Raw genomic sequence first — 26,458 nt, 5'->3', positions numbered from 1 at the left:
CAACTAAAGTTGAACAAAGAAAACTCTCCTGCTTTGACTGCCGGAAACATTACCTTACTGTTGGGCCCTAGTTAGCTGTAGGGTAGGTGTATTGAATCACACTAGCCTTCTGCTAACACAGCAAGTGAGCACTTCCTGAATTCAGCTGATAATCAATCTATGCAACTAATGAGTCTGCAAACAGCCTGAGCTGCTGGAGCTGGCACTAGGAAATCACCATTCCAAACTAACCATCTCTTATTAACCTTTTGGTGTTTCCCTTGTGATAATGCTAATTAGAGACCCATACAATTTTCTGGTCTGCATCTTTGGTTTAAAATACAATTTTAAAAGAAACACAATCCACTTAAAGTTTTCAGTTAGTATGGTGTTTCTCCTCATGAAGGAAAATGACCGACTTGCCATTTAAGTAAAGTTTGGGTGATTAATCTGTAATATTCTGATAATTCAAATGCCAGGAAAAGTTGCTGCTGTAGTTGGTATCATTTATAATGCTCTCCAAATCCCAGTGGTACTGAAGTGGGCAGCAGACGTTTCTATCAGTGTTATGTGTCGATGGTCTGAAGGTATCCATCCCCAGGCTGTAACAGTGTCTACAGATTGCCTATCTGCCTTCTGCTTTGGACTAAATGCCTCTTGTTTGCCTAAGGAGGTTAGAGCTGTATTTTCCTTCCTTTCTATAGTATGATGAGTCAAGGAATGAACTTTGTTACTTTGGCAGGGGGTCATCTATGTTTAAGAGCTGTTTCATTCAAAATGATAGGTTATCAAGGGAGCCCGCCCAACATGCTGTTACATTTGCATGTTGAAGATGAAGGAGAAGCAGCTCTTGAGCTGTAGTCCCCTTTACACTTCCTCTTTAATATAGGTACCACTTCCAGAAGTCAGTGTGTCATTCAACAAATAGCATTGTGAGATAAGTACTCAAAGCATGTCGGACCCATGTGTTTATTCTGTGCTTTTGTTTATCCGTCTATAACGCTGTTTAGTGCCTCATTTCTCTCTCATTTGCCCTAAATAAAAATTACCTACAATAAATGACTTATATGATGCTAGGGAACAGAATCCCTAGATGAGGAATTGGCTGTCTATTAAATCAGTGAGGTTTGCAAAGCTAGACATTGTTTTATTTGATTTAGAAAAGGGATACTTCTTTCAAGAGTCTAATATTAATCATCTGGGATCCTCTAGAGATTAAAATATCTATACTAGAAATGTAGGCACAGAACCTAATTGTCTACTTGCATTATTTCTTAAAGCCTCTTTGGTACCTTAATTCTCTGCTGTCATCAGTATAGAACGTAAATTCCTGCAAAGTCCCCAAAATCATTGTGATAGGGATTTCATGTTATACCACATCACTTGTCCCTTACAGCAACCCCAAAAGAAGGGAGATAAGCATAGAATTCTAAAAAAAGTCATCAGAGGAGAGACAGCCATTTAAACTGAGGATCAGAGTCCAAAACTCAGCTGAGAAAGTTAGAGTTATGTGTTAAGAGACAAAAGAATTGACACAAATATCTGTGCTGAAGCCACAGGTTACCAAAACATGACGGGGTATAATCCAGACTTCCTTTAATATGTACAGTCTAGCTAATCCTCTCAGGTAAACCTGAGAATTCTAATTTGTATTTGGAGTCTGCTAAACAGTGTCCCATCAATTCAGACTAATATGAACAAGTTCTATTTGTCAGTACACCTGCTTCTACCCTATTCCATTCTCTGCAAGATTGACATCACTAATCTTGTCTGTAAATCCAAAGGCAAGCAGAGCATCACAGTGATTAAGAGAACAGATTTTGAAAGAAGACAAATCTAAGTTCTGTGCTTGTCTTTGCTACTTAATAGCTATTGACCTAAGTTACTTTTTTTTTCCCCCCCACCCTCAATGTTATGGTTTGTGAAATGGGAGGAAAACAGAAATTACTCATCAGGGTGGTTGTGAGATGATGCAGGTAAAGCACATAGTGTTCTTTCTGGCACACAATAAGTGTCCCCCACCCTCCACAAAAAGAGAAAGTGCTCTTTTTATTATGGAGATTCAGTCAGTGAAAAAAAGCCAGTGTTCCTGATTTCGGGGGGTGCCACCCCCCAAAGCATCTCATCTGCTTGCTTCTGTCTTTGATCCCTTTTAACAGAGGGTCAGGCATTTCATTTTGCAATTATAGCTCAAACATCAAGCAGCCCTTGAGAATAGGAAATGCATTTATTCAAATTCACTCTAAGTTGTAAAAAGGTGCTATTAGATTAGTTCTAACTTTGGAATTTGGATGAGAGATGGTTTCTAGAATATTGATCCTGAAAAGTCTCAGAGGGGAAAAACACATAAAGGAGTCCCAAGGGTGACAGCCTCCCAAGTTTGCCAGAGCTCTCAATGTCCAAAGGAACATGGGATAATTATTATTTGATCTATACACTCTGAAGTGTCTGGATACTGATAAACTGCCTTCACCCACAAATTCTTTTTCTCAATTAGCCCAGACTCTTCTTTGAGAGATGACAGGATGGCCACCAAAGGTTCTTATGGAACTTGGAAGAGAGGTCCATGTTAATCTACATTACAAAATGCGCATATTCTTGAGCACTGGTGATAAGGCAAATAATACTTTTGTTCTTGTCTGGTGACATTGACACTTTACTTTCGCTGTATAAAAATGTGTCTGCCCCACCCCCAAAGTTCCTATCTTTCTTTCCTGCTCTCTCTCTCTTGTCTCACTGCTCAATGGCTAATGGGTGGCAGACATCATTTTGATGCTTTTTTTGGTTCCTACCTCATGCCCAGACTTTCATTAAAAAATAAATGAGGAGATACATTTTTCATTTCTGGTTTTTCCTCTTAAAAAGTCACCCAGCAGAGGATCCTTTTTATTCTTTTTTCTGCCAATGGACTGAAAAATGCCCAGCTCCTACCTGAAAGGTCATATCTCCTTGTCATATGAATGAGCTCACAGGAGGTCCATGGGGACAGTGGCATCTGAGTAATGATGGGAATTTATGTGCCTTTGGATTTCTGCCTCGTTTTGTAGTGGAAAAAAATGAATTTGTTAATGATAGGAAAAAAACTCCCCCAAAGCCCCTTATAAAGTCCTCTCTCTATAAATGGCAGGAGAGAGCCACTCAGATATACAATTGGTAAATGAAATTTTTTTTCCTTCTGCCTTGCAGAGAGAGGATTGTTTTATATTAATGTAAGTCAGGTGGTGCATCTTCACTAGTTATAGTGAATTTACTTCACTGATTATACTGAATTTAGCTGACAGGCTGTGGTTTTGTGGCATAAAATGCTTTGGCTTGTCAGGACCTCATGACATGTTTCTGCTTGCCAACCCCCAAATGGGGCAACAAGGGTGGCGGAGAGGGTCGAGAGGAGGAGAGGAAGCGGGGAGGACACAGACACACAGGACTATATAGAATTAGGGATATGCAAAAGGAACTTCTAACACAGGGCTGAGCATGAACACAATATCCCTTGTTTAATGTAACTGGAAGTGCATAATTTTTGCCTTTCTAAAAATCTACATCCCAGTACTATATGCAAAATGCTAAAAAGATAATTATAGCCCTAAAGTAATTTAATGCCAAGTGGCCTAGGGGAAACTAAGAATTACAGTTTTCACTCTATTATTTATTCATCACACAGCCCTGGATAAGTCACTAACCTCTCAAAATCTCCATTCTATATTTGTAGATAAGCTGATGAACAATGATGCGAGAGTGTAAGCAGGATCAATAACCAAAGTGATATTTCTGTATCTGTGATGCCTTTTCTTACAGAAAGTGATGTTTATACATATAGAATCCCTTTAGTACAGTATATTGTGATTCAGATAACTGTTCTTTTTATTCCCTGTGCTCTTCTCCTCCTTGGTGTATGATCCTGAGCACTTTACTCTCAGCACAGCCTAGTTCAGCAAATGAATCACTGACTCCAGAATCAGGGAATTTCAATTCTCCTCAGATGCCACAAATTAAGAAACATTTGACTACAACTTACTTGTCCTCTCCAGTCTTTGGGTTCCTCATTTACAGACTGGAGGATACTGGTAGTGCTGGGGGGAAAAGGATGTCCTGAACAAACTCCACAAATAAGTTTTATGGACCCCGCCCCCAGCCCAGACCAGAGGCCCAAGACACCAGGGACTACAAATCCCATCATGTCATCACCACCAAAGGGAGGATTGCTGGGAACTGAGGATTGCTGGGAACTGAGGGTGGCGTTAAGCAGCCAGGCTTGGTAGATAACCAGACATGTGGGCCTTGGAGTTGCTTTTTTTTGGCCAGATTTTCACGTGCTACTGGGGTTCCAGCACAGCAGAACTAGTAGGATGCATTTACCAATTTCTCTCTCTCTTTCTCCCAAAGTACTCCTTTCCTTGTTTCCCCTTTTTGTAAATAAACCCTTCATTAACCTTTTTGTGTGTGCCTGCAGTTGAGTCTCATTATAAGTCCCTATAAGGATGCAGGTGAGGACCCTCAGGCCAACCCATTTCATATTGGGGTTGCCCTGTAACAGTAGTACTGAACTTATAGGTTGGTTGGAAGGATTAAATGAGACCATGTATGTAAATCATTTAGAGAATGGCCTGTTCTATAATAGATGCTCAAAGAACTAGACTGGTAAGTTGAAGTTGATGTACTTATTCTCCTTGATTTACTGTCCCTCTTTTTCATTTAGCCATGTCTGTAGAATCTTAAGCAAATTTTAGGTTCCATAAGAAGCTTTTCTTGACTAATACTTAGTTGGCTCCGCTTTCTCCTTGACTGTTCACCTCTTTAACCTACACACATATGGCTCCATACCTATGCACACATTTTGTATCACCTTAATTTGCCTTTTGCCTGTTTTTTTTTGAAATGTAAAGTGAAGGGGTTGGTAATTGTTAAGACCCTTCAACTTCTAATTGTCTTTTATTATGCATTTTGGGTTCTGAGCACAATCTTTTCAGATTCCTGAGCACAAAGCCATTTGCCAGTGGATCTGTAATGAGTGCCATACTCCAGTTAACAGATGGTATGGTGTGCTTGCTTTGAGGGGTAATTGCTCTTTCATCTTAATTTCCTCCCTTTGGCATTACTTACTTGGAAGCTACTCAGTGGCAATGTCAAGAAGCATGGGGTGAAAATCAAACTGAAGTAGCAGGTCACTTGTCTATTCTAGAAAAAAAAATTACAGCTGAAATCTAAGAGCTAATGAAGTTCCACCAAGGGGGAGGGGCTTTCACTCTAATATTAGAGGCCAAAGAAGTGTAATTTCAAAGTGGACTTCCGACCACTTTTTGTTAGCAAGGTTGCTCTTCCTAATGGATAATGCTCTTCATTATCCTTAAACAAAAGTTTCAGATACCTCCTCCTCCTTGACTAACATGTGAGGACTTTCACAGTTAGTCTGTTCTTAAAATCCAACACTCCAAGCCAAATCTTGAGTCCTTTTTTCTATGCAGTTAGTTGTAAACTGTTGACTTTACTAAAGATTTTCTCCCCTCCCTCTTCTTCCTTTCCCTCTCTCGCTCACACACTTCTCCCCATAATAATTTCTTTTAAACTGAAGTAACATTGCATTATGACAGTAATATTGTAGATTTCAGGTGTCCATCATTGAAAAGCAACGTGTGTATTTATGACGTTAAGTTCACCACTAAAGGTTCAATTCTGTCCTTCATCCTACCCGTCCCTACCCCCTTTCCTTCTGGTAATCACTGATCTTTCAGTACAAAAGTCTATTTCTGTTTTATTTAGTTCATTTATCTGTTTCTTTTTCAGTTCTTTCTTCAACCCTCCCCTTTTAAGTCAGCCTGGTTTTATCCTATTTCCTTGTAGGTACAACTTCTCTTTTATCATATTTTTACCCAAAATGAGGTATTTTCAATAGCTTTAGTTTTTTTTTTTTTTAAATGTAGTAGTTCCATATTCCCTTATGGAAGATTTTTGTGGCTTCTTTTCATTTCCTGCAGTTTCCTTTTTCACTCCTTTCTCCCCTCCTCCCATATAGCCCCTAGCACACTGTTACGAATGGAGGAGACCCTCAGCGAACAAATGTTGATCACGCTGAACACCACCAAACAACAGAGACCTCCACTGATGTTTGATCCCCAGGGCAGTTCTCATCAATTCCATTTTAGAGATGCTAGAGGTGAAATGATTTACTGTAAGACAGAGCAAGGATCAGAAGAGAGTTTGGGTTTCTGGGATTTATTATGTGACTCCAGGGCATTGTTCTGTTTTCCTATTTGAGATCTCAAAGGTGGACTCACAGGAAGTTTTCATTCTTCCCATGAAAGGGCTGCCTCCTCCAGTTTTGAAGAGATGTTGCTTAGGTAAACTGCAGCAGGATACCGCAGTGAAGCTAGAAAGATCAGGGTGTCAGAAGCACTACTGTAAGATGGAAGGAAACAACTGGTGAGCCTAACTAGCCCAGGGGGCATCTTTCATAGCACCTGAGTTTGCCTACAGCCTTGGCATCTGTACAGATATTGGCCTTTCACTTTGTTTCTTACATTTCACTCATTGAGTTGGCCTGCTGGGTTATCTGTGTCACTGGCAGTTCCGTTGGTCGCAGTACTTCAATTGAATCACAGTTTGAATCTTCTTGAAGTTTCCTTCCCTCTAACCTTGCTGGTTTCTTGCTCACGTTGGTGTTTAAAACTTTTCTTTAAAAAAAAAAATGCCTGATAAAATTCTAGTCTTTAGCTTCCATTCTCCCTGTCATTTCGTATGATCTAGGTTATTTTGGATCAGATGTTTTCATTAAAATACATGTCATAATTTTTGTCAGTTAGCTACATTTTTGGCTTATTGGATTGCAGATTTGCTGAAAACCAGTCATTCTTGACTGGCTTGTTCTTTGTGGGGTTGTGTGGCCATTTCAGTAGTGGTCATTTCTCAAAGATGATTTAAAAAATATCTTCAGCATTGTCAAAAAACCGTTTCATTACCCAATAATTATTGAGGCCTTTCCTGATGTTTCTTCTTATTGGGGATTTTGTTGCATAGGGGAAAAGTCCTCATTCAGACATCTGTTTTCAATTCCTTGATCCGTCACGAAGTCCACATGTGATTGTGAGATACGTCCTCATCTTTACACGAAGATTTTGAACTGGAATAATTTCCAAGGGCCCATTGTTGCTGATACTCTTTTTTTGTTGATTTACTATGAAAAGATTGTTAGGGAAAGAGACAAAGCGTTTTGGCTGGATTCTCCTCTGTGTTTTTTTTGAGGATTTATTTATTTATTTATACAAGTACTGGGTACAGTCAGAAGCCGGGAGGGTGAGAGAATCCACCAGAGCCAGAGTGGCGAGCAAAACAGGCAGACCGATGAAACACACCGCTGAGGGGAACAGCGGGCCAGGCAGGAGATGTCTGAATGCCATGTGGGACCCTCGCCGGCGGCCGGGGATCGAACCCGTGCTGCAGAGCCTGCTGGCAGCCTCGCAGCCCAGTGCTCAACCGCTGAGCCACCGGGAAGGCCCTTCCTCTGTATTTCTAAAGAACAAGGTACAATGGGAAACCTGACTCTTAATCATGGGGATTTGGGGTCTAACAATCCTTCCATCATGGCAAGGGGAATTAGGGTGAGGCATTGGTGAAGCTGGCTTGTGTTAAACATTCTGAGTTTCTTCCTCTTCTTCGAGTTTGTTTTCCATGTGTTAGCTTAACTCTGCTTTCAAGTGTATGTATTTTCATGGAAATGGTCCTCCTTCCCTTTTACACCAATTCGTGCTTTCATCTTCCTTCGCCCTTACTGAATCATCCATTTCTGAATAGTTTGCAATTTTCAACTTAATTAGGTCTTTCCCCTAAGTGAAGAACACAGCTGTTCCCTCTCTGATGCTTTGGCAGCTGCTCTGCCTTTCCCAAAATGGAACGATTAGCTCTTTTCCTTCTATTTCTTTGTTGGCCATTAGTTCAGGACTACTGGCCCATCTCCTGTGTGATGGAACACCCAAATCCCATGGCCAGAGTTGTTCCAATTTGCCTTTGGTGCCTTTCAATCTTCTGGGGCTAAAATCATATGAAATGGGGGATTTAGCAATCTTTCAGAGCTCCATTTGCCTCATTATCTCCGGTGATTCCATTGTTCAGCCTTTTGAGACGCTGATTCATGAATGAGGAGAACCGAGCTGGATGTCCCTGATGTGGTTTTGGTGGAGAAATAGAGGATAAGAAGATTCTGAATGTACTTTGTCCCCAAACTAAATGGCCCTCATCTGTCCATTTCAGATTCGCCACATCAATTCCTAAGAAACCCCCTTGATGGGGTTTCACTTTACGCTCATGTACCTGTATTTTAGAAAGCAATTGCTGCTTTTCCGTAGGTGCTTTTACTTTATCATTCCCTCTGGCCTTTCATTTTATGATTACTCACTTCCATTGTTAATTGTTCGGTTTTGCGCTTATCATTGCTCTTCCATCTAAGCTATCAAGTCAGCTTTCCACTCCACTCAAGATCCCTTCTCACATAATGCTCCTTGTTAATCAACCAAAAGCTTGCTGTATTGTCGGTTTAGTGCTGCCGTTCCAAATGTGTGTGGTGCAGCCTGTTTTTGCTTCCCCGCCCCAAGTGCCTCATTCAATTTAATTCCTCATACTTAGCATATTAGGCATCTTGTCAATATTTCCTTTCTGAGGTCTATTTTTTAAATTTGAATGCATTCTGCATGTGTGGTTTTTCCTCCCCTTAAGTGATGAGATCTACTGCAGCAGAGAGTCAGAATTAACTCTGTGCCTAAGAGGGGAAAAAAGCACAGAGGGGAGCATTGCTCACATTCTCGGATCAAATATGCAAGGGTGAGCCCTTGGCAAAATTGTGTCTACACGGCCACTTTGCCTCTCTGCCTACACCTTCTCTTCCATTTGGAAGCCCAGGCATCCAGTACTCCCTGCAGGATTTCTTAGTTTCCTCATCACCATTAGCCTTTCTACAGGGGGCCCTGCATTCCCAGGTGCTATTGTTATTATTTTTCCTTGTTTCCTATTTCCAGCATCTAAATTTTTTTTTTATAGAGGCATGCTTTTATTTATTTGTTTGCTGGTTTGTTTGTTTGTTTTGTTTATATATGCACTGGGTACAGTCAGAAGCGCGGGAGGGTGAGAGAATTCACCAGAGCCAGAGCGGGGAGCAGAGCAGGCAGAAGGACCGAAGGACACTGCTGAGGGGAGCAGCGGGCGGCAGGAGAGGTCTGCGCGCCATGTGGGACCCTCCTCAGGTGGCCGGGGAGCAGCCGGGGATCGAACCGGCGCCGCAGAGGCCGCGGGCAGCTTCGCAACCCAGCGCTCAACTGCTGCGCCACCGGGGAGGCCCTCCAGCATCTAAATTTATCTGTTCCATTCCCCCAACATCCTAATTATTCCAACGGGACCTGTTAAAATAATGGTCTTCCTTCCCAAATAGCATTTAATATCTTAACGTGATGATAACGCAAAGGAATCATTAAATGGTTGGCAGCCTGGTGAGAGTGATATCTATAACATGGCGTCTTTCCTTCCTTTCTATTTCACCAGTGGTTATCTACACGGTTTAATGATAACGCCAGCTAGGACTCCATCTATCCCAAAGAATTAGAGCTTCCTGATGGATAACAGTTGCTAACGTGGACTGAGTTCTTAATTTGTGCTAGGTCCTCTTTCACTTGGCTTATGTGCATTTCCAGTTTCAGCTGTCCCAGCAACCCCATGAGGTCACTGCTGTTATTCCTGCCTCATAGACAGGGAAGAAAACAAAGCACAGAAAATAACCTTAAATAACTTCCATAGGCTAGGCTGATAGGGTTGGGCCTAGAAAAGGTAGTCCTTGTTCTGGAGCCTACAGGCTTAACACCAATGCCCTATACCACTGCCCTGGGGAAAAGGCTGGAGCCTTTTTCAAATCATCCTTCAGTGAGAGGTGCTGCCTTCAAATGCACTGCAGGGCAAGGAGCAGATTAAGCCTTGAATTACTCCAGTAGATTGATTTATGATATATGCCTCATTCTTTCTGGAGAGGAGTTGCCTTTGGACACAGTGCTGCAGCGGAATCATTTCCATTTGCTTTTCTGCACCCCCAAAATTAGCAGTGTTAGAACTTTTTTCATTAGTCCCTAAGCTTTAGGTCATCAGCGGGGATGATGGCCAAATGCCTACAACAAAACTTACACTCTGTCTTCCCTACTAGTGGAGCTGATGGGACTGTAGGGTGAGCTTTCCTAGGCCTTGGTGAGCAGCAACATACAAATTTAGGTGGGGGGGGGTCCTTAGAAGAGGAGAGCCGACTGACCCATACTCTTAAGGACCAGAATGGTGACACACCCTTGCTCATTGAGGTGGTGCCAGTCCCTTCACTCTAAGTACTTTCTCAATGTAGTCATACAAGGAGCTGCTTCCTGAGGTAGATGGTTGTCTTTCCTGCTATTACTGCTTTTCCTTCTGGATGGAGCATTTATTGGCTGCTGCTTACTAACTAATAGATTCACACCTGTGGGCTGCCACAATCATGATAATAAATAATCTGTTCAGGAGGGGGAGCTTTGTCTCTTTTCCCAGTAGTCATTACCCCAACACTGGGAATTTAATACATTCATTTATTCTTCTTTAGATAAACAGGATTAAACCCAGAATGAATTAGGGAGCAGCCTTAGTCTGTGATTTGCTTGATTTTCAGGGTCTGCACAGTTCCAGCTGTGTAAACATGATTGAAGAACTTAGGGATTGTCTAATGGAGGAGGATTGCAATGTGGGAGAGGCCCACCAGGGCTGAGCTGGAGCCAGACATTCCTCCACCCACTCTAGTCCACACCCTGCAAGGTTGGCTTGCTCAGCCCCTAGAGTCAGAAGTGAAGATGGGGCATCTGGTGTTACTTATGCTGTTTTATAGCTTATCAGTAGGGGATGAGAACCAGGCAAAGTTTAGGAAAATCTAAAGTCTTATCCTCAGAGATGCTCCAGTTATGGTGCTAAGGAAACAAAGAAATGGAGGACCCCGAACAAAATAAGGAAGCCTAAAATATGAAATATGACAATAAAAATCTATGAAAATCATAGCTTTGTTTGTATTCACTTTGATTCTCTCTATGGTCACTGAAAGCAGGTGCAGAGAAATATTTTTTGGAAAGGACCAATTTGTTCTGATATCAGCTTTGCTCTTGGGATTTATTTAAATAATGACTAGCTTGAGAATGCAAAAGATATTTAATATATGAGCGCTGTTATTGTGGAAGGAAATGTGGTTTTTCCATAATACATATATTATGGATCATCCAATTCCTCCATCCTCACCCTCCACCCACGATTATGCACAAAGTTGATTCTGCTCAGTTCTGTAGAATCTAGGAGCTAGTGATAGTTACATTCTTTTAAAGAGGCTCATCCGTATGCATATTCCTGAACTCCAAGGTATGGGCTTTCTGCTGAAATAGCAGATATCCGTGCCTTGGATTCTCCAGGTTGTTTTTGGACAGGGATCAGTGATAGTTAATACAGGGACAGTGGCTTTCTTCTGGATGTGAATGTAAGGATGTGGTCTTGATCAAGGAAGAAAATAAAGTACTGTCTTTTAAATGCACTGGAACTCTATTACATTTAGGGAAAACAGTCACAATCATTCCTGATGCATTTGGTTATTGAAAAAGTAATTTTCCTGAGCAGTTTGCTTTAGAGCAGTGTCTCTGGGAAAGAAGAAAAGCTAGTTTGGTAGAGCATGAGTTTGAATAGAAAGGGGAGGAAAATTCAGTAAATTGTCATTTGATTAAATATGGGATATCAGGGAAAGAAGACTTTCTAGAAAGTTCTAGGCTGTGATGTATGCACATGCATTATTTTGTTCACTGGCTGTGGGAGTTTGAAGTGGCAGAAGTAGGCCTCCAGACTAGCAGCAGGGCATATGGCAGTCCCTACATCTTTCATTATATTAAACTGGGAAGGGGGCAGTCCTGTCAGTACTGTCCATGTGGTGCCCATAGAACTTGAGACTGGGATGCCTATTAGTGCCATGCTATATACTGTAATTGTAGCATGTGCAGATCATCCCATAACACTTAGCTCCTGGATGCTGGTCTGAATCATTAGGAACAAGCATTATGAGTGCCATAATAGCACTGGAATTCCTGCAACTAAAAAGGTAACAAATTTGGCTTGTACTTCATCGACAATCACTTACACTTAAGTGATTGATACTTGATTGGAATCTGTAGACTGCTGGGCTTGTGCCATGGGACTTCTAAGCAATTTTGATGGGTGGAACAGACAGGGAGGCTGTAGATTTTGGCAAGCTGTAGTTCCCATTAGTCAGGCTGACTGTATCTGACACTGGAGAGTCCAATTCACCAAGATGAAGCTTACTTCTCTAGGCTTTGGCTGATGGCCCAATGATATTAGCATGAGGAACAGGAGAGGACCAGTTTACATTACATTGTGTTTCCAATGAGCAAATTGTTGAGTGGCTTACTGAATACCCTGTTGATTTTTTGGGGCAGACATAAAATTCATGGCAACTTTTTTAGAATTTGAGGGAACTGTAGGTTTTTAAATCAGTAACTGTTAACTATTGACTTTCCTAATAGGGAAATGTGGACTCTCTTATAGGGTGGCTGACTGTGTTTGTAGCTGTTTAGTTAATATTTCTCTCCTGCAGGTTTTCTTGCAAGGGGTGCTGGCAACATACCCTGCTAAGGCATTTCCAGACACAGCTGTTTCTAATATTCGGAGGGGTCCCCACAGAAACATTGGGCTTACTCTGAAAGTTCTCTGGTACAAAGGAGGAAGTGTCCCAGAGAACAGGCCTTTTCCATGTGGGCGGACTTTCTGTCAGAGACTTGGCTAATGTTATTCTCTCTGATTGTCTCCTTGTACCTTCCCTGAAGGTGGGAGGGAGTTTCTAAGGCAGAAAGATTTGATGTGATGAGAAACAGCTACAAAGCTGAAGGGCGAGAGACAGTCTGAACAGAATCATAAGATAAGAGGATATTTGGGGCATGGCAGAAATGAGTTGAATACTATGGAATGGAGATAAGGGAGAAGAGATGAGAATAGAGGAATGAGAATTAATTAATGAGAACAGTTGTTATTTATAGGTGGGAGTTAAAAGGTCCACTGAACGCCAGGGAATCTGTCCTTTATGTAATGCCTGTGAATATGTGGAAACTTTGTAAAGGCAATTCCATCTCAAATGCACTGGGGGAGCTGACAACCAGCAGTTTGTGAATTATTCTATCTAATGCACAATCTATTATTCCCCTGCTCTGGACAATCTTTGGGGTGTGGTCCAGAGAAAATAAGTAGAGCAGATGGAAGACTTCCTCTGGGGAGAGTTCAAGAGCTCCCTTAAACAAAGGCAAGATGTGAGCTTCCCCTTTTATTCTTTAAACAGTCTTTCTGAGAACTACCTTGGAAATTCTCTGACTTATAGTTTCCAACTAATTTCTGAAACATTTATGTACTCTGACCAGTTTTATTTTTTTAAAATATAAATGGGTTCGAGCTTAAAAAAAAAAAATCATCAGGACGGTTTGTGACTAGCTGGGTGGTGCAGAGGATAGCAAGCTCTTGTATCATTCTTTATTCCCTTAGTAAACACAGATGACCAGGAGGGAAGGCAGATCAGGAAAAAAGACTATTATTTTCAAGCACTGTGTTCAGATGTTTCTTTTTATTAGCCATCACACAAGGAATTAGATTCATTTCAAACAGTTCATTTTCCCACTCTTGTCTCTGTAAAATCATTACTCATGAATGGTTTCTTTGTTGAAATACCGCTGACCTCCCATACTGGAAGGGATAAGAGGGTGTTAAAATATAAACTTTTCAATTTGTATAACGTGTGGAAGAAAGGGGACATCATTTTCCCCAGGAGCAATGTCCTTTTTCGTTCATGTCCAATAAGCATCTTATGCAAGAAGCTTTGTCAGCATAACAGCTCCATGTGTGTATGTATATGTGTGCACATATGATTAACAGCAAGACACCAGCAGTTTTTAAAATAAAATTCTGCAACATGCCCACACTCCTTTTTCCAGCCCTTTTCTGCCCCCTGCCCCCCAACCCAGGAACACTAGGATAGGTAGAGGAGGCTTGTCCTGCCTTAATATATGAGCAGATGATGATCTTTAGTTCTTCAGCTAGGCACTGTTTTCATTTTACCAAAGCTGATTATTTTATCTGTAGTTTTAATAACAAGCCAGCTTATTTGCTGTTCACTACCTGATAGAAGCAAATAAAAAAGATTGCAAAGTGGAATTAAGAGGATAAGAAAGCTCTAGGGCCAAAGAAGGCTTTTGCTTTAATTAATAATTTCAATTTACTCGTAGAATATTTTAATGCTAGAGTCCAACATCCTGTATTAAAGGAGCCTGCACCCCCCACCTCGCTGTAACTGCCAAATTGGAATCTCAGAGAACAGAAATCATGCAAGCTTGAATGAAGCTTCGAATTCTCTACTCCCAGTGCTGTCTTGTTTTCTGTACATAGAACTACGCTCCTCAGGGCTTCTCCAGCCGCAGCCTGGCATTCCTTCATTAGCCACATGTTTCATAGACCCATGAAAGATTGGCATTTTAACCAACAAGGGGCTATTGCAATAAAGTTGGAGTTTCGGGCATGTGATATTTTGGAAAAACAGGTAATTCCCAGGGTGTGAAGCTACATGATCTGCTGGACAGAACATTTAAATTTACCAGGCTTGTTTTTAACTAAACTTTTGATTTGTTTAGTGAATTTTCCCCCAGTTTTAGTGAGGTATAATTGATAGATAATGCTCCATTTTTAAAATTTGTGAATGGGATGTATACTTAGTATGCTGACATGGTGGTGGTAGTGAGCGTGTGTGTTTGTGCACAAGTGTCTGTGATTTTTTTTTTGTGTGTGCATAATCCTGTCTTACTATGCATCAGCTCTTCACTAGATTTTTCTAGAACTATTGCAGAGGGCCTTAAGTCAGGTAATCTCCTATATTCAGAGCTCAAGTCAACTTAGAAAAAGCCGTGGCCCAAAGAGAGCCTACAAATTCCTTGATGTTTCACATAGAACAGCCATTCTTTCAAAGAGGAGTTTGGTAAGCTGAAGATTAGGGGGCCACACTGGAACTGGACCTGCTGTGAACTAAAGGTGTAAAGGATTTTCTCTTCCTATTAACAGCAATGGGACAAGCATAAGGGGGCCTTCAAATTCGCACGCTTCCTCAGAGGATAGATTAATTGGCATTGCTTCTGAATTTGTCTAATTGCTTTTATGGCAACACCCTGAAAAATACAGCGTGCTTTCTCCTGCTAATATGATTAAGTGGACAACTGGAAAAATAATAATTCTAAGTAATTTTAAGGAAATGAGCAAAAGAATAAAACTGAGCATTGTTCATGAAAAATGGATAATGACAAGTAAACATGGAAGGTGACATTTGATCCCTTCAATTTTGGTATTTATTATTCATAGTTATTATTCATAAATTCTAGCACAAATGTTAGACCTGTATCCCAGTAGACATTTGCATTTTATTTTAAGTTGATTTCTACCTGCTTTTGCAAACAAGGATTTAATAGTTTGGTTTGCTCCCCCCCTCTCCACCCCCCTCCCCGTTCATCTCTTGCTATAGATTGTCTTTTTCTTACACCAGCTTCTGTCCCTTTCATACTCTTTATCTCCATCATCCATCTCACTCCCCCACCCAAGATTCATTCTCGTTCCTTCTCTCTCCACCCCCTTCTCTTTAATGTTTCAGAAAAAAAGATTTCTAACATGGAAAAGTGATATTTGAATAGATTCCCCTAAGGCAATCAATTTACTTTTAATTTGTCTGGAACTAAGCTTTTCTTTGTTGCAACGAGGAAGGATTGAGACTGTTGTAAAATTTATTAGCTTCCAGGAAGATATTTGAAATGAATTTTTTTTAATGATTGTGCTGTTTGCTGTACCCAGAAGCAGTGTCATCGCAATTACAGTATTCCAGATGGTTGCTGAAGTTACACTGAAACATCAAGATAATGCCAGACTTTTCTATGAGGCTTTTGTTGATAACAAATAGTCCAACCTAGGCATCTATTAACAACCTAGGTAGTTAATAAATATCAATCCCTTTGACACCACCTAGCTGATGACATGACACACTATCCTTTTGTATCATTGTCAAAGGCAGTGATTTGTTTACTGACTGAGCACTGTATTTTTCAAATGTGAAAGAAGCGATTGGAGAATTACTAATGTTGTTCTTAGCTTCTTTACCAAAGTAGTATGAACATTATGGCAGGCAGAATCTTGAAAGAACTTAGAAGTTACAGTTGCAATATTTTTCATGGATTTATATATGGCATTGTCTGTTCAACAAAACTGAATGTCCTGGGACTTGACTGAAGGAAGTGTCAGTTCCTGTTAGGAGGTACACCAGCTGCTGGGTGCCTTTTCTCCCACCGACATTAAATTTTCATTAAAAAAGGGAAGATTTTTCTCCTGGTTAACACACCCTGTCTCTTCTTTCAGTACCAGCCTTATTTGTGTTCTCTCCAATGCCCAGAAGCTCATGACCAGCATAAAAGTAGCTTTTTTTCCCCCTCAAGCAGATGATGTGTTAGCAGTTTTCTTATTTTTCAGGAAAGAGTGGAACCAGGTTGGTATTAACTTCAGGTTCAGCACTACTCGTCAGCATCATCTGAAGGCTCTGTCTTCTAGCTGCATAACTACCTGTGGAAGTGTGAAATGGTCTGACTGTTTTTAATCTACACAAAGTCAAACGACTGGTTTGAACTCTTCCCAGCAGTTGACGAGGTGTTGTAGATGTCCAGCAGATAGCGCCTGATGGACTGAATTCTGTGCACATCTTAGAATGGAATTTTTGCAAATGGCCTCACTTTGCTTGGAGTTGTAGTCTCTGTGTTCCTCCTATTGGAGAATGGTTCATTGGCCTTATAGGATACCCCGTATTTTACTTGTAAAAATGCTTTTTCACATGGCTTTAAAGCACCCAGATGAAAGTCCAGCGCTTTGTCAGATCATTTTCTCCAGCATAGAAGGCAAAGTACAGAAATTCCAGTCTAGTCAATCTCTGCTTATCTCCGTCACTGTCAACACCTCTTATTTGTTAGTCTCCAGTTTCCAGGCAGCCTTCTGCTTCATTTCCTTGCTCCCCATGCATCAGCACAAATGATTTATGCTTATACACATCTTGAAATCTCTCCTTTATGGATTGAATTGAATTGCGCCTCAAGTACAAAAATGAAAACTCCAGGAACTATTGTGATTGCCCAAATTGCAACTTAGATCGTATGATTATACATGCCACACTATCATCTATCATAAATATTAAATTCTCAAGTACTTATACTTCAATATGTTTTAACTTTGTCTCTTTGACCAGCTCGGCACTAAAGATTCCATTGAAGATAATTCAATTGCTTTGGATTCTGAAAGGCGCATCTTTTTAATCTATGTTCACATTGCACTGGAGTAAGTGGATTTCAGGTGCATAGACTGTGAATTAGGGTAGAAGCCTTTGTGTCACTTGACTTCACAGAGGCCAAGTACTGGTGGCACTTGTTAACTCATGCTGATCCATCAAATGGTCTAGGAGAAGATTGGGATTCATCAGTCTTTTCAGCCATCCTTTCTGTCTCATGGTAAAACCACACTTTTCAAAATTCCTGTCGTTTCACAAGTTAGCCAGCCTGAAATTCATACCAAATTGTGCTAATCCAGGTTGACTTTTCTCCCTGCTTGTCTTCCCTATTTAGGCAATATTACTTTGCTCTCTCACCCCTAGGCCTTCCCGAGGAAGCTCCGCAGACATTTTCTCTCCTTTCTTAGCCCATCAAAACTCTCCTATCTTGGATTCCCTTTTCCCAAGGCTTTGGTCTGTGACAAAAGAAAAATTGATGATCTCATTTTGATAGTGAATACTCTTATTGTAGCAGGGACCTTTAATGTCAATATCCAGATGATGGAAAAAACATGGGGATTTCTCTTCATGTTATAAGAACTTTTGGATAACTCTTCTTTGGCATCTGTCAGATAATACCACATAGATGTTTTGAATGCCAATCACTGTTCTGGCATCCTACCCCTTCTGCTTGTTGTCTGTCAGGCCATAGCACTGTAGAAAAGGCAGCTAACAAGCAGGCGCCTAGGGAACTAGACAACAAAAAGCCTTCGGGAGGAACTAAAATGGTAGAAAATTCTGGAAGAAAGAGGAGGGAGTGAGAAAGAGACAAGTAGCTGTTTGTAATATAATTTTTGATTTAGTTTTTGTCACACTAGAGTACCCACAGGATAACTTGGTATGATGGGTTCATGAGTCTCTAGAAACGTCTCAACTTTCACTAATGTATCCTTGAATATTTTACAGAGAGCATATCTAAACACCCCAAAGAGAAGCCCAGTCCTTCCTTAAAATGTCAGTTGGGGGCCTCCCCGGTGGCACAGCGGTTGAGCGCTGGGCTGTGAAGCTGCCTGCATCCTCTGCAGCGCTGGTTCGATCCCTGGCCACGGGCGCCTGCTGTTCCCCTCAGCAGTGTATTTGGTCAGTCTGCCTGTTCTGTTCCCCGCTCTGGCTCTGGGGAATCCTCTCACCCTCCTGTGCTTCTGACTGTACCCAGTGCTTGTATAAATAAATAAATAAATCATTAAAAAAAATGTCAGTTGGGTCAAAACCAAGATCGAATGTCTAAAACCTACATAGTGCCTCTTGCTCTCCCTCCCTCCCTCTCTTCCTCCTTCCCTGCCTCCTTTCCTTCTTCCCTCCAGCCCTCCCCCTCTCCTTCCTTCCTTTCCTCACACCCTTTGCACTTCCTCCTTCCTTTTCCAGTAAGCCCATTGCCACTGTTTGCCTTATTAAGTTATAAAAATAGGATGGATGTTTTTTCCCTGACTCAACAAGCCTTAAAATACTTTTAAGAACTCTTTCCAGGATAATTCTTTAGTGATTTCCTGGCTGATTTGACCTGAAGCATTCGTTTTACCATGTGTATCTTAATTTGTTTTGCCAGAAAAAGTCAGCATCTACAGTGGGTCTAAAAACCTCACCATAGATCTCATTTTGGCCTTATATTTTATAGAAGTTAATAACAATTTTGTCTGATGCCAAGAAATCTTGATATTGGAACAACACATTCCTTTCATAGTATAGATGTTCCTGCTTATGGTATTGTTAACTTATCATAGTATAGGCCCCATTAACTATTGTTAGGATTGAAAACTGCAAAGAACATGGCAAATGTATTTTCAACCGGACATCAAATCATAAGAAACCTCTTTAGACTCTGCATATATTGTGTAGGGAACTACTCATAGGCTAAAATGCCACTTGACTTTAATATTTCTCAAGTACTACATTTATTTTATTGCCACTGAAAAGGCTTAGTTTTCTTTTTTGATTTCCATAGTGTTTCCATTAAATAGAATAGGTATTTCCACTATTAGGTGTTCTATCCATGGCTCAGTCTCTGGTTTATTGGCCAATAGTATTTGTTCTGTTGTCCTCACTCTTTCCTGCACCTTTTTCATTCAATGAAATTAAACTGTTACTGACTCTGTGGTGGACCCTTTGCTAGGTTCCCTGGGTATGGGAGGGAACAAGACAGAAATAGTGCTTCGCTCATTTAGAGTTTACAAGCAAGCGCAAAATAATTACATTAAACAGATAATTACAAGTATGGTGAGTGCTATAAAAGGGATCTACCTCATATCTACCTCGGTGCTAGAAAAGGGACCAGGGAAGGACTCAGAATTTATTTATTTATTTATTTATTTATTTATTTATTTATTTATTTATTTATTTATTTATACAAGCACTGGATACAGTCAGAAGCCCAGGAAGGTGAGAGAATTCACCAGAGCCAGAGTGGGGAACAGAACAGGCAGACCGATGAAGTACACTGCTGAGGGGAGCAGCGGGCGGTGGGAGAGGTCTGCGCGCCATGTGGGACCCTCGCCGGAGGCTGGGGATCGAATAGGCGCTGCAGAGGCTGCGGGCAGCCTCGCAGCCCAGCACCCAACCGCTGCGCCACCAGGGGAGGTCCGACTCACAGAATTTAAATTTAAGTTGTGACTTCAGGGATAATGTTACCAGTTATGAGAAATGTTCAACTACTGGTAATAAAGATTCCCTCTCCTGCGAAAGAAAGTAAATCAGTGGCTTAACAAATGGGAGGCTTATTTTTCCTCTTACATAAAAGGTCTAGTGAGGTGGGTCTACAATCTCTTCACTATCCAAGAGTCCTTATATTTTTCTCTTCTGTTACCCATAGTACATGACTTCCACCCTCAGAGTTGCCTCATGGTGGCAAGATGAATGCTCTACATCCAGCCATTATGTTTTTATTTCATAAAAGGACAACGTAGGAAGGGATGAGAACAAATGGGTCTCCCATCTAAGTTACCTCTCCCCTTTTAAGGCATTTTCTTGACGTTCCGTTCCCATAACATTAAGCTAATCTTAGTTAAATGGCCGTGTCTACTCAGAGGCTAGGGCATGTAGTTCTTTTTGCTGGAACATTGGCAAGCCTAACAGACATGGAGTTCTGTTTCTAAATATTATAGATATGAATATTTGTTCAGCAGTTCATTATGTCTGTTCCGATGAATAGGAGTTAGGTAGGTCAAGAGGGATCCTTCTCGGCGGGTTTCTTGATTAGGTGTGTGTGTCCAATTTTAATAGCACTTAACCTCTTATAATCACTTCCATTATGGCTCACAAAAACTGGCCCTGCTTTGGTCATAGATTATTTTGTTCATGGGGTGATGCAGATTAAGCTAAGTGGATGTATATGAGTACAATCCAGGACGTTTTTCTGATTTACTCATCGCTTTCTTGTAGGTTATGTTACTACTGCTACTTAGAAGTAACTAACTACTTGAGCTCTTTGGAACTGGAACTCACTTTAACTTTCCCTTTCTGCCTCATTGATTGCAGATCACTTCTGAAGTGCTAACACATTGCTCCTGTAGCTGTTACCTTGAACTATTTTGGGGTTGGCGTTTTTGCCTCTGATCATTGGGTTCTTTGAGTTAATACCCCCAAAGTCTGAATAACAGCAGAGAATGGCCAGCATTGTCAAACACATCCATTGTGGCCGGACATCTATACAAACCCAACAGAGCCTCTGAGCTCTTCTATTCTAGCAGGACTTTGAAAGTTTTAGCAAAGCCTGAGATGGTGTTTTCATCATTTTCTTTTTTAACTTTGGTTGTGACTGTGGGTAGGCTCTTTCTAGTGTGGAAGCACATTGTTTGCCCACATCTGAAGAGAGAACAGTTCCACGTCCCAAGGAGGGTAGTAATTGCTGCACAAAGTTTTGCTGTTATCTGCACAAAATAACACATTCTGATCTTTTTCTGTTTGAATTACTTCCTTATCCATCATGGCTTAGTCATTGCTGCCTCTTAGGCCTCCTGTGCACTCGCAAAACTGATACTTTTATTTAAGATTTAAATTTTTTTTTTCTGGAGGGATTGGGATTCTCTCACAAAGGTTTCCGATGATAAATTGTGACCAAATAAGTACTTACTAAAGTCACAACGTAGAATGAGGAAGCTTTCTCTTTTTGTATTTCTTGTCTAAAGTTATCTGATCTGTTTCAAACTAGGAAGTCTATGGCCTCGAGATTTGTCTCCCTCTTCCAGTTATTTCCTTCCCTTCTGCCTTCCCTCCTGCCTTCCTTCCTTCCTTCCTTCCTCCTTCCCACCCTCCCTCCCTCCTTCCCTTCCTCTCTCCCTCTCTCCCTCCCTCCCTTTCTTCCTTTTTTTTTTGGGAAAATTCAAGGGCCAAGTTGAGAAGCAGGGAAGACCTAGTAGCAGATTCAACATTCACCCTTAATCATGTGTACATTTGAATTAAAATCGCCTCCCTTTGATCATCTGTAGATGATTAGGTGTTTGCATTTCCACAAGTATGTGTTGATTTTAGAGTCTTAAATTTTTCTTTGCTTTGCTCATGTCAATACTATCACAGAAAGATGTAGGAAAGCATAGAGTCACAAACAGGCCCAGAAGAGAATGCTAGACAGGGAATTAGGGAATTGTTAGCCTACCTCTATTTCAGCTGGAACCAGCATCTTGACAGTTTATTTGTGATGAGACAAAATAGTTCCTCTTTGGTGTCATACCCCACTCCCAGGCACAGTACTGCATGATGGCAGCCATATGATCCCTACCCATCCCATGCAATTCCAGAAGTAGTCTCTCTGCTTGCTTTATATCTATGCTATACTTAAGGGGCCTTGTATTGTGACTTTCTCACTTTTAATATACACTAAACTGAATTTTTGAATTTTGAAAAGTAATTCATCTGCAGGATATTAATTTCCCCCCTCCCCTCCCCCTGCAGGACATTTATGAATGTGGGTTACCCTGTGCTGGGAAGACATTCTTCCCACCTATCTGTATTCACCATGTTTTCTTTTATATTTCATGTGTCTATGAACACTAAAGCTAGGTTAGATTTTGTTTTAATTGTATTGACAAAAATGCTGGCGACTATAGTTTGATACCAAAAGTGATAAGCCACAAGTCACTGCCCTTGGCAGGGATTGGAGGAAATAAAGATATCAGATCTAAAGCAGGGGTGAGACGGTAGTAGTTAATGATTGTCTTAGATTCGGGTCTTCACTTGCATGAGGTAAGAACAATGCACATACTAAGTTCACATAATTAATCTAAGAAAATTGCATATTATTCTAGCTCATCTAGGATGGAGGTAGGCGTAGTGAGATTGGTGAGTAGACAGACTGATTGCATTGCTGAGGGCACTGAGTTTACCTTTTTCTTTCCCAGATAGTGATTTATTCGTTTAGGCCATGAAAGCTAACATCAGAACTGTTTTTGCAGAGAAGCTTCTGAGAAGACTGAGTTTATGCCTCTGGTCTTCCTAAATTCACAACATCTTAGAGGTGTTTGTCGCTAGGATTTCTACCATCCCTCTGTGTGTACTGGGGATCCAAGCACACATTTGAGGTGGTCCAGTGTTGGGAAGGGGCATTTGTACATGGATTCAGGGAGACACATGGGTGGCACTCTCTTACTGAATTGTGCTGAAGAAAAATCTTATCTCTAGATTTGAAGACATCCACTTGATACTAAAAACTAAAAAGGAATGAGAGCTTTATGCTCAGCACTTTGGGGACATTCTACTAGGTTGTATGTATTTCACTCTGTCCTGTTTTAGGAATGTAAGCAAGTGACCTGTAATTTCAGTCTGAAGGTCAGCAAGGATTTTCTCTTCATAATTTGTCAAATGTCCTTGGTTCGAGGGCTCATGGCAAAGGCCTCTATTCCTTTGTGCCGAGAATGAGGGACACAAAGAACAGGGATCCCATAGCGTTCTGGACAATTCTTTGCTGACTTTCAGGGGACTCTTACAGAGACTTGTAGAAATGGAATTATTGAACTGTTATCCCATTTATACCTCCTTTCCCTCTACCCTTAAGCAAAGCCTCACAGTAATTATTTAGAGTGAGTGCTTGAGAATTTATGAGATAAGCCTCAGAGGTGATGGAAAAGAAACATCTTCTTGGGAGATGCTGGAGATGTGAATTCGGTTCTACTGCAGGCATCCTGGGATCTCCTGGGGGAAAGTACTTGATTTGGATAAAACTGACTGTGGGTGGATCTGCTGGAGACTTTTCCACTCATAATGTTTAGGTCCATGCAAAGTGTTTCCCAAGTATGTCCTAACATATTTCTTTTACTTTCGAACTCATTGTCTCCCAGGAACATATGTAAGTTGAATGATGATAAACTCTCAGATGGCAGCACTGAAAGTTTGCAGGACAAAGTCAAAGAGAGAACTTTGATGAATCCTTTGCAGAGCTAGGTGTGCCACCCTCTTGTGGAATTGCTGGAGTTTATAGAAGCATTGTCCCACCCACGTCGAGGGCACTTGCACTGCTGGTGATGCTGCTTCTCATTTGTTATTTGTTCCAACTCTGCCGAATTTTGAGTGTTTTATTCTCCAGCACTAAGAAGGAGCTTTAAATGGCCATCTTAAAGATAAATTGGCAAATCCAGTATGCTGAAAGGGTCTTACCTTTGGTTGCCTTTTAAGTATTGAAATTTGAACTCAGCCTGGGTTAGCCCACAGATAATTTCACTGCCTCCAGTGCCTTTTTTTCTAAATGATGAAGTATATGCTCAATTCAGCCATTATTTCTTGAGCCCCTTCCCATGTATCTCTTCATCAAAATAACTGATGAATGAGACAGAGCAATGCCATGCTTTGCTATGCTACTTACTCTTTAAACAATTAAGAAACAAGTAGACATGCGAGTGTATAAGAAGGTGTGTTACATACAGACAAGTGTCAGGCAAGACCCTGAATTGCAGACTTCTTCCCCTTGCAGAAAAGCAATCACAGCATATATTTTTGACTATTTTTTTGGTGTATACCTTTTCAGTCTTTGCAGTCTCTCATCTCCCAACCTTCTCTGATCTTGCCCCAAGGTTTTCTGTAAATGTTAAGGTGCCCATATTTTGATGCATTGTGGAGTGTGCTAAATGTGATGAAAGTTTTCATTAAGTTATCCTCATGCAAGAATGTAACATAAATACAAATGGATATGGAAAACTAGGACTATAAAGGAGAGATTAACAGTTTTTCAGTGGATGGGCAGAAGTTAACCCTGGATCCACGCTTTGGTGAAGCCCATGTCAAAAGCCTGTCTGAGAACCTTGACACTCAGTGAACCTGATGTGAAAGAGGAAAACATGAGTTATAACTACTGAGATCGTTCATGACTGGGTTAAAGTGATCCATGGAAGATCTGTTCCTTTTAAGATATATGACCCTAATAAAACTGCAGATGATGAAGATAAGTAGAAACAGCCAGTTTGGTATCATTAAGTGATATTGAGCCTATGAGTGATGTGTGCTTGGGGCCAATTGAAGCTTATAGCTCAGCTGGATGGAAGAGATCTCAGTATATTCTTTCCGATGGGACATCAAGTCATGTAAATGGCTTAATGAGTTGGCTGGTGAGACTGGTAGTCAAAATGATGTGATGTAATTAGTTTTCCAAAGAAAGCATGATACCAGTCTATATACTTCAGCACTGTATGTCAGCGATGGGTAGGGTGGAAATGTGGTTGGCACTGCTGTTGCTCAAAGATATGGCCAAGACTTCTCAGATATCCTGACTAGTGGATTCCCTGATTTGTCTCCACTCCCTCTTCTGCTGGATTCAGTTTCAAATGTAGTTGAGTTTTACCAGGAATTGTCAATAAAATTACTGACTCTTATACCTTGACACTCAGGATAAACTTAAAAATCTATTTTTTTTTACCACAAAATATTTTGCTTTTGATTGTTAAATTTGTCAATAGTGGGAGCAGTGACAAAAATGATAATTAAAAAGGGGGGAGTGGGTGAGGTTTTGGGGGGAGATACTACCACCTTTTAAAAATCCAGTTCTTCACACTTGTCCCAAAAGGCAAGATAGGACTCGCTAAAAGTGCCATTTCCCAGAAGGGCCCGTAGGTACCTAAGAAACCAGAACACTGGGGAATAGCAATGATTCCTGGGAAAAGCTGATGAAATTGATATTTTGTTTTCTCCAAACAGATCAGAATGAAGGATTTCATTGCAGGGAAGAATGCCGAATTCTTGGCCACTCTGACAGGTGCTGGATGCCTCGGAACCCCATGCCCACCCGCTCCAAGTCCCCTGAGCACGTGCGGAACATCATCGCACTGTCCATTGAAGCTACTGCTGCTGATGTTGAGGCTTATGACGACTGCGGCCCCACCAAGCGGACTTTCGCGACCTTTGGGAAAGATGTCAGCGACCACCCAGCTGAGGAGAGGCCCACCCTGAAAGGCAGGCGGACTGTTGATGTGACCATCTGCAGCCCCAAGGTCAACAGCGCGATCCGGGAGGCGGGCAATGGCTGTGAGGCGATTAGCCCTGTCACCTCCCCCCTGCACCTCAAGAGCCCTATGCCCACCAAGCCTTCTGTGTCTTACACCGTTGCCCTGGCGCCTCCGGCCCGCGATCCGGAGCAGTATGTCAACAATGCCAACAATGGGCCTTCTCGTCCCTCTGAAGCTGAGCCCCGTGGAGCCGACAGCGAGAAAGTGGTGCATGAGGTCAACCCCATTCTGAAGGAGGGTCGTGACAAAGAATCTCCTGGTGTGAAGCGTCTGAAGGATATAGTTCTCTAAACCTGAAGGGAGACATACCATGCTGGTTAGCTAAGAAGAAGCAGGAGCTGATCATTTTAATGGCTCACCAATGGTTGGTTCTTGAGTGGCTGTATTTCAGAGCTTTCCCTAAATGTATTGTTTATAAATGACTATCATTCTGTGACAATCCCTCTCGTTTCAACAGGCAGCAGGGGTGTTCAGTTGGAGCAAATTAGCTTTGGCTTGAGTTGTTCATGGGGCCTTGATGTTGGGGAAACAGAGACAAATTCAGTTGTGAAAAGTATTATGTATTAAGTGTTTGAATTTATATATTTTTCTATGTCAGAATTATAATATAAATTACCATTGTTTGTGGAGGATTACATTTAAAAAAAAG

At 41.2% G+C, this 26,458-nt stretch overlaps 1 protein-coding gene across 3 annotated transcripts in view; it reads left to right on the top strand.

Annotated features, from left to right (window-relative positions):
* PCDH19 (protocadherin 19) overlaps positions 1-26,216 on the top strand; it is a gene marked incomplete at its 5' end in the record, with an annotated part of 101,398 nt that extends 75,182 nt beyond the window's left edge. For all 3 annotated transcript variants that reach the window (XM_084258069.1, XM_084258068.1, XM_084258067.1), the window contains one exon: positions 25,502-26,216. In XM_084258069.1, the coding sequence (XP_084114195.1) occupies positions 25,502-26,100 (599 nt within the window). In that variant the 3' untranslated portion in view covers positions 26,101-26,216. The remainder of the gene's footprint in view (positions 1-25,501) is intronic.
* Positions 26,217-26,458: the final 242 nt, after the last annotated feature.

Source organism: Talpa europaea (assembly GCF_964194135.1).
Source record: "Talpa europaea genome assembly, chromosome: X".
NCBI classification, from domain to species: Eukaryota; Metazoa; Chordata; class Mammalia; order Eulipotyphla; family Talpidae; genus Talpa; species Talpa europaea.
This window is presented reverse-complemented; position numbering and strand designations above follow the sequence as displayed.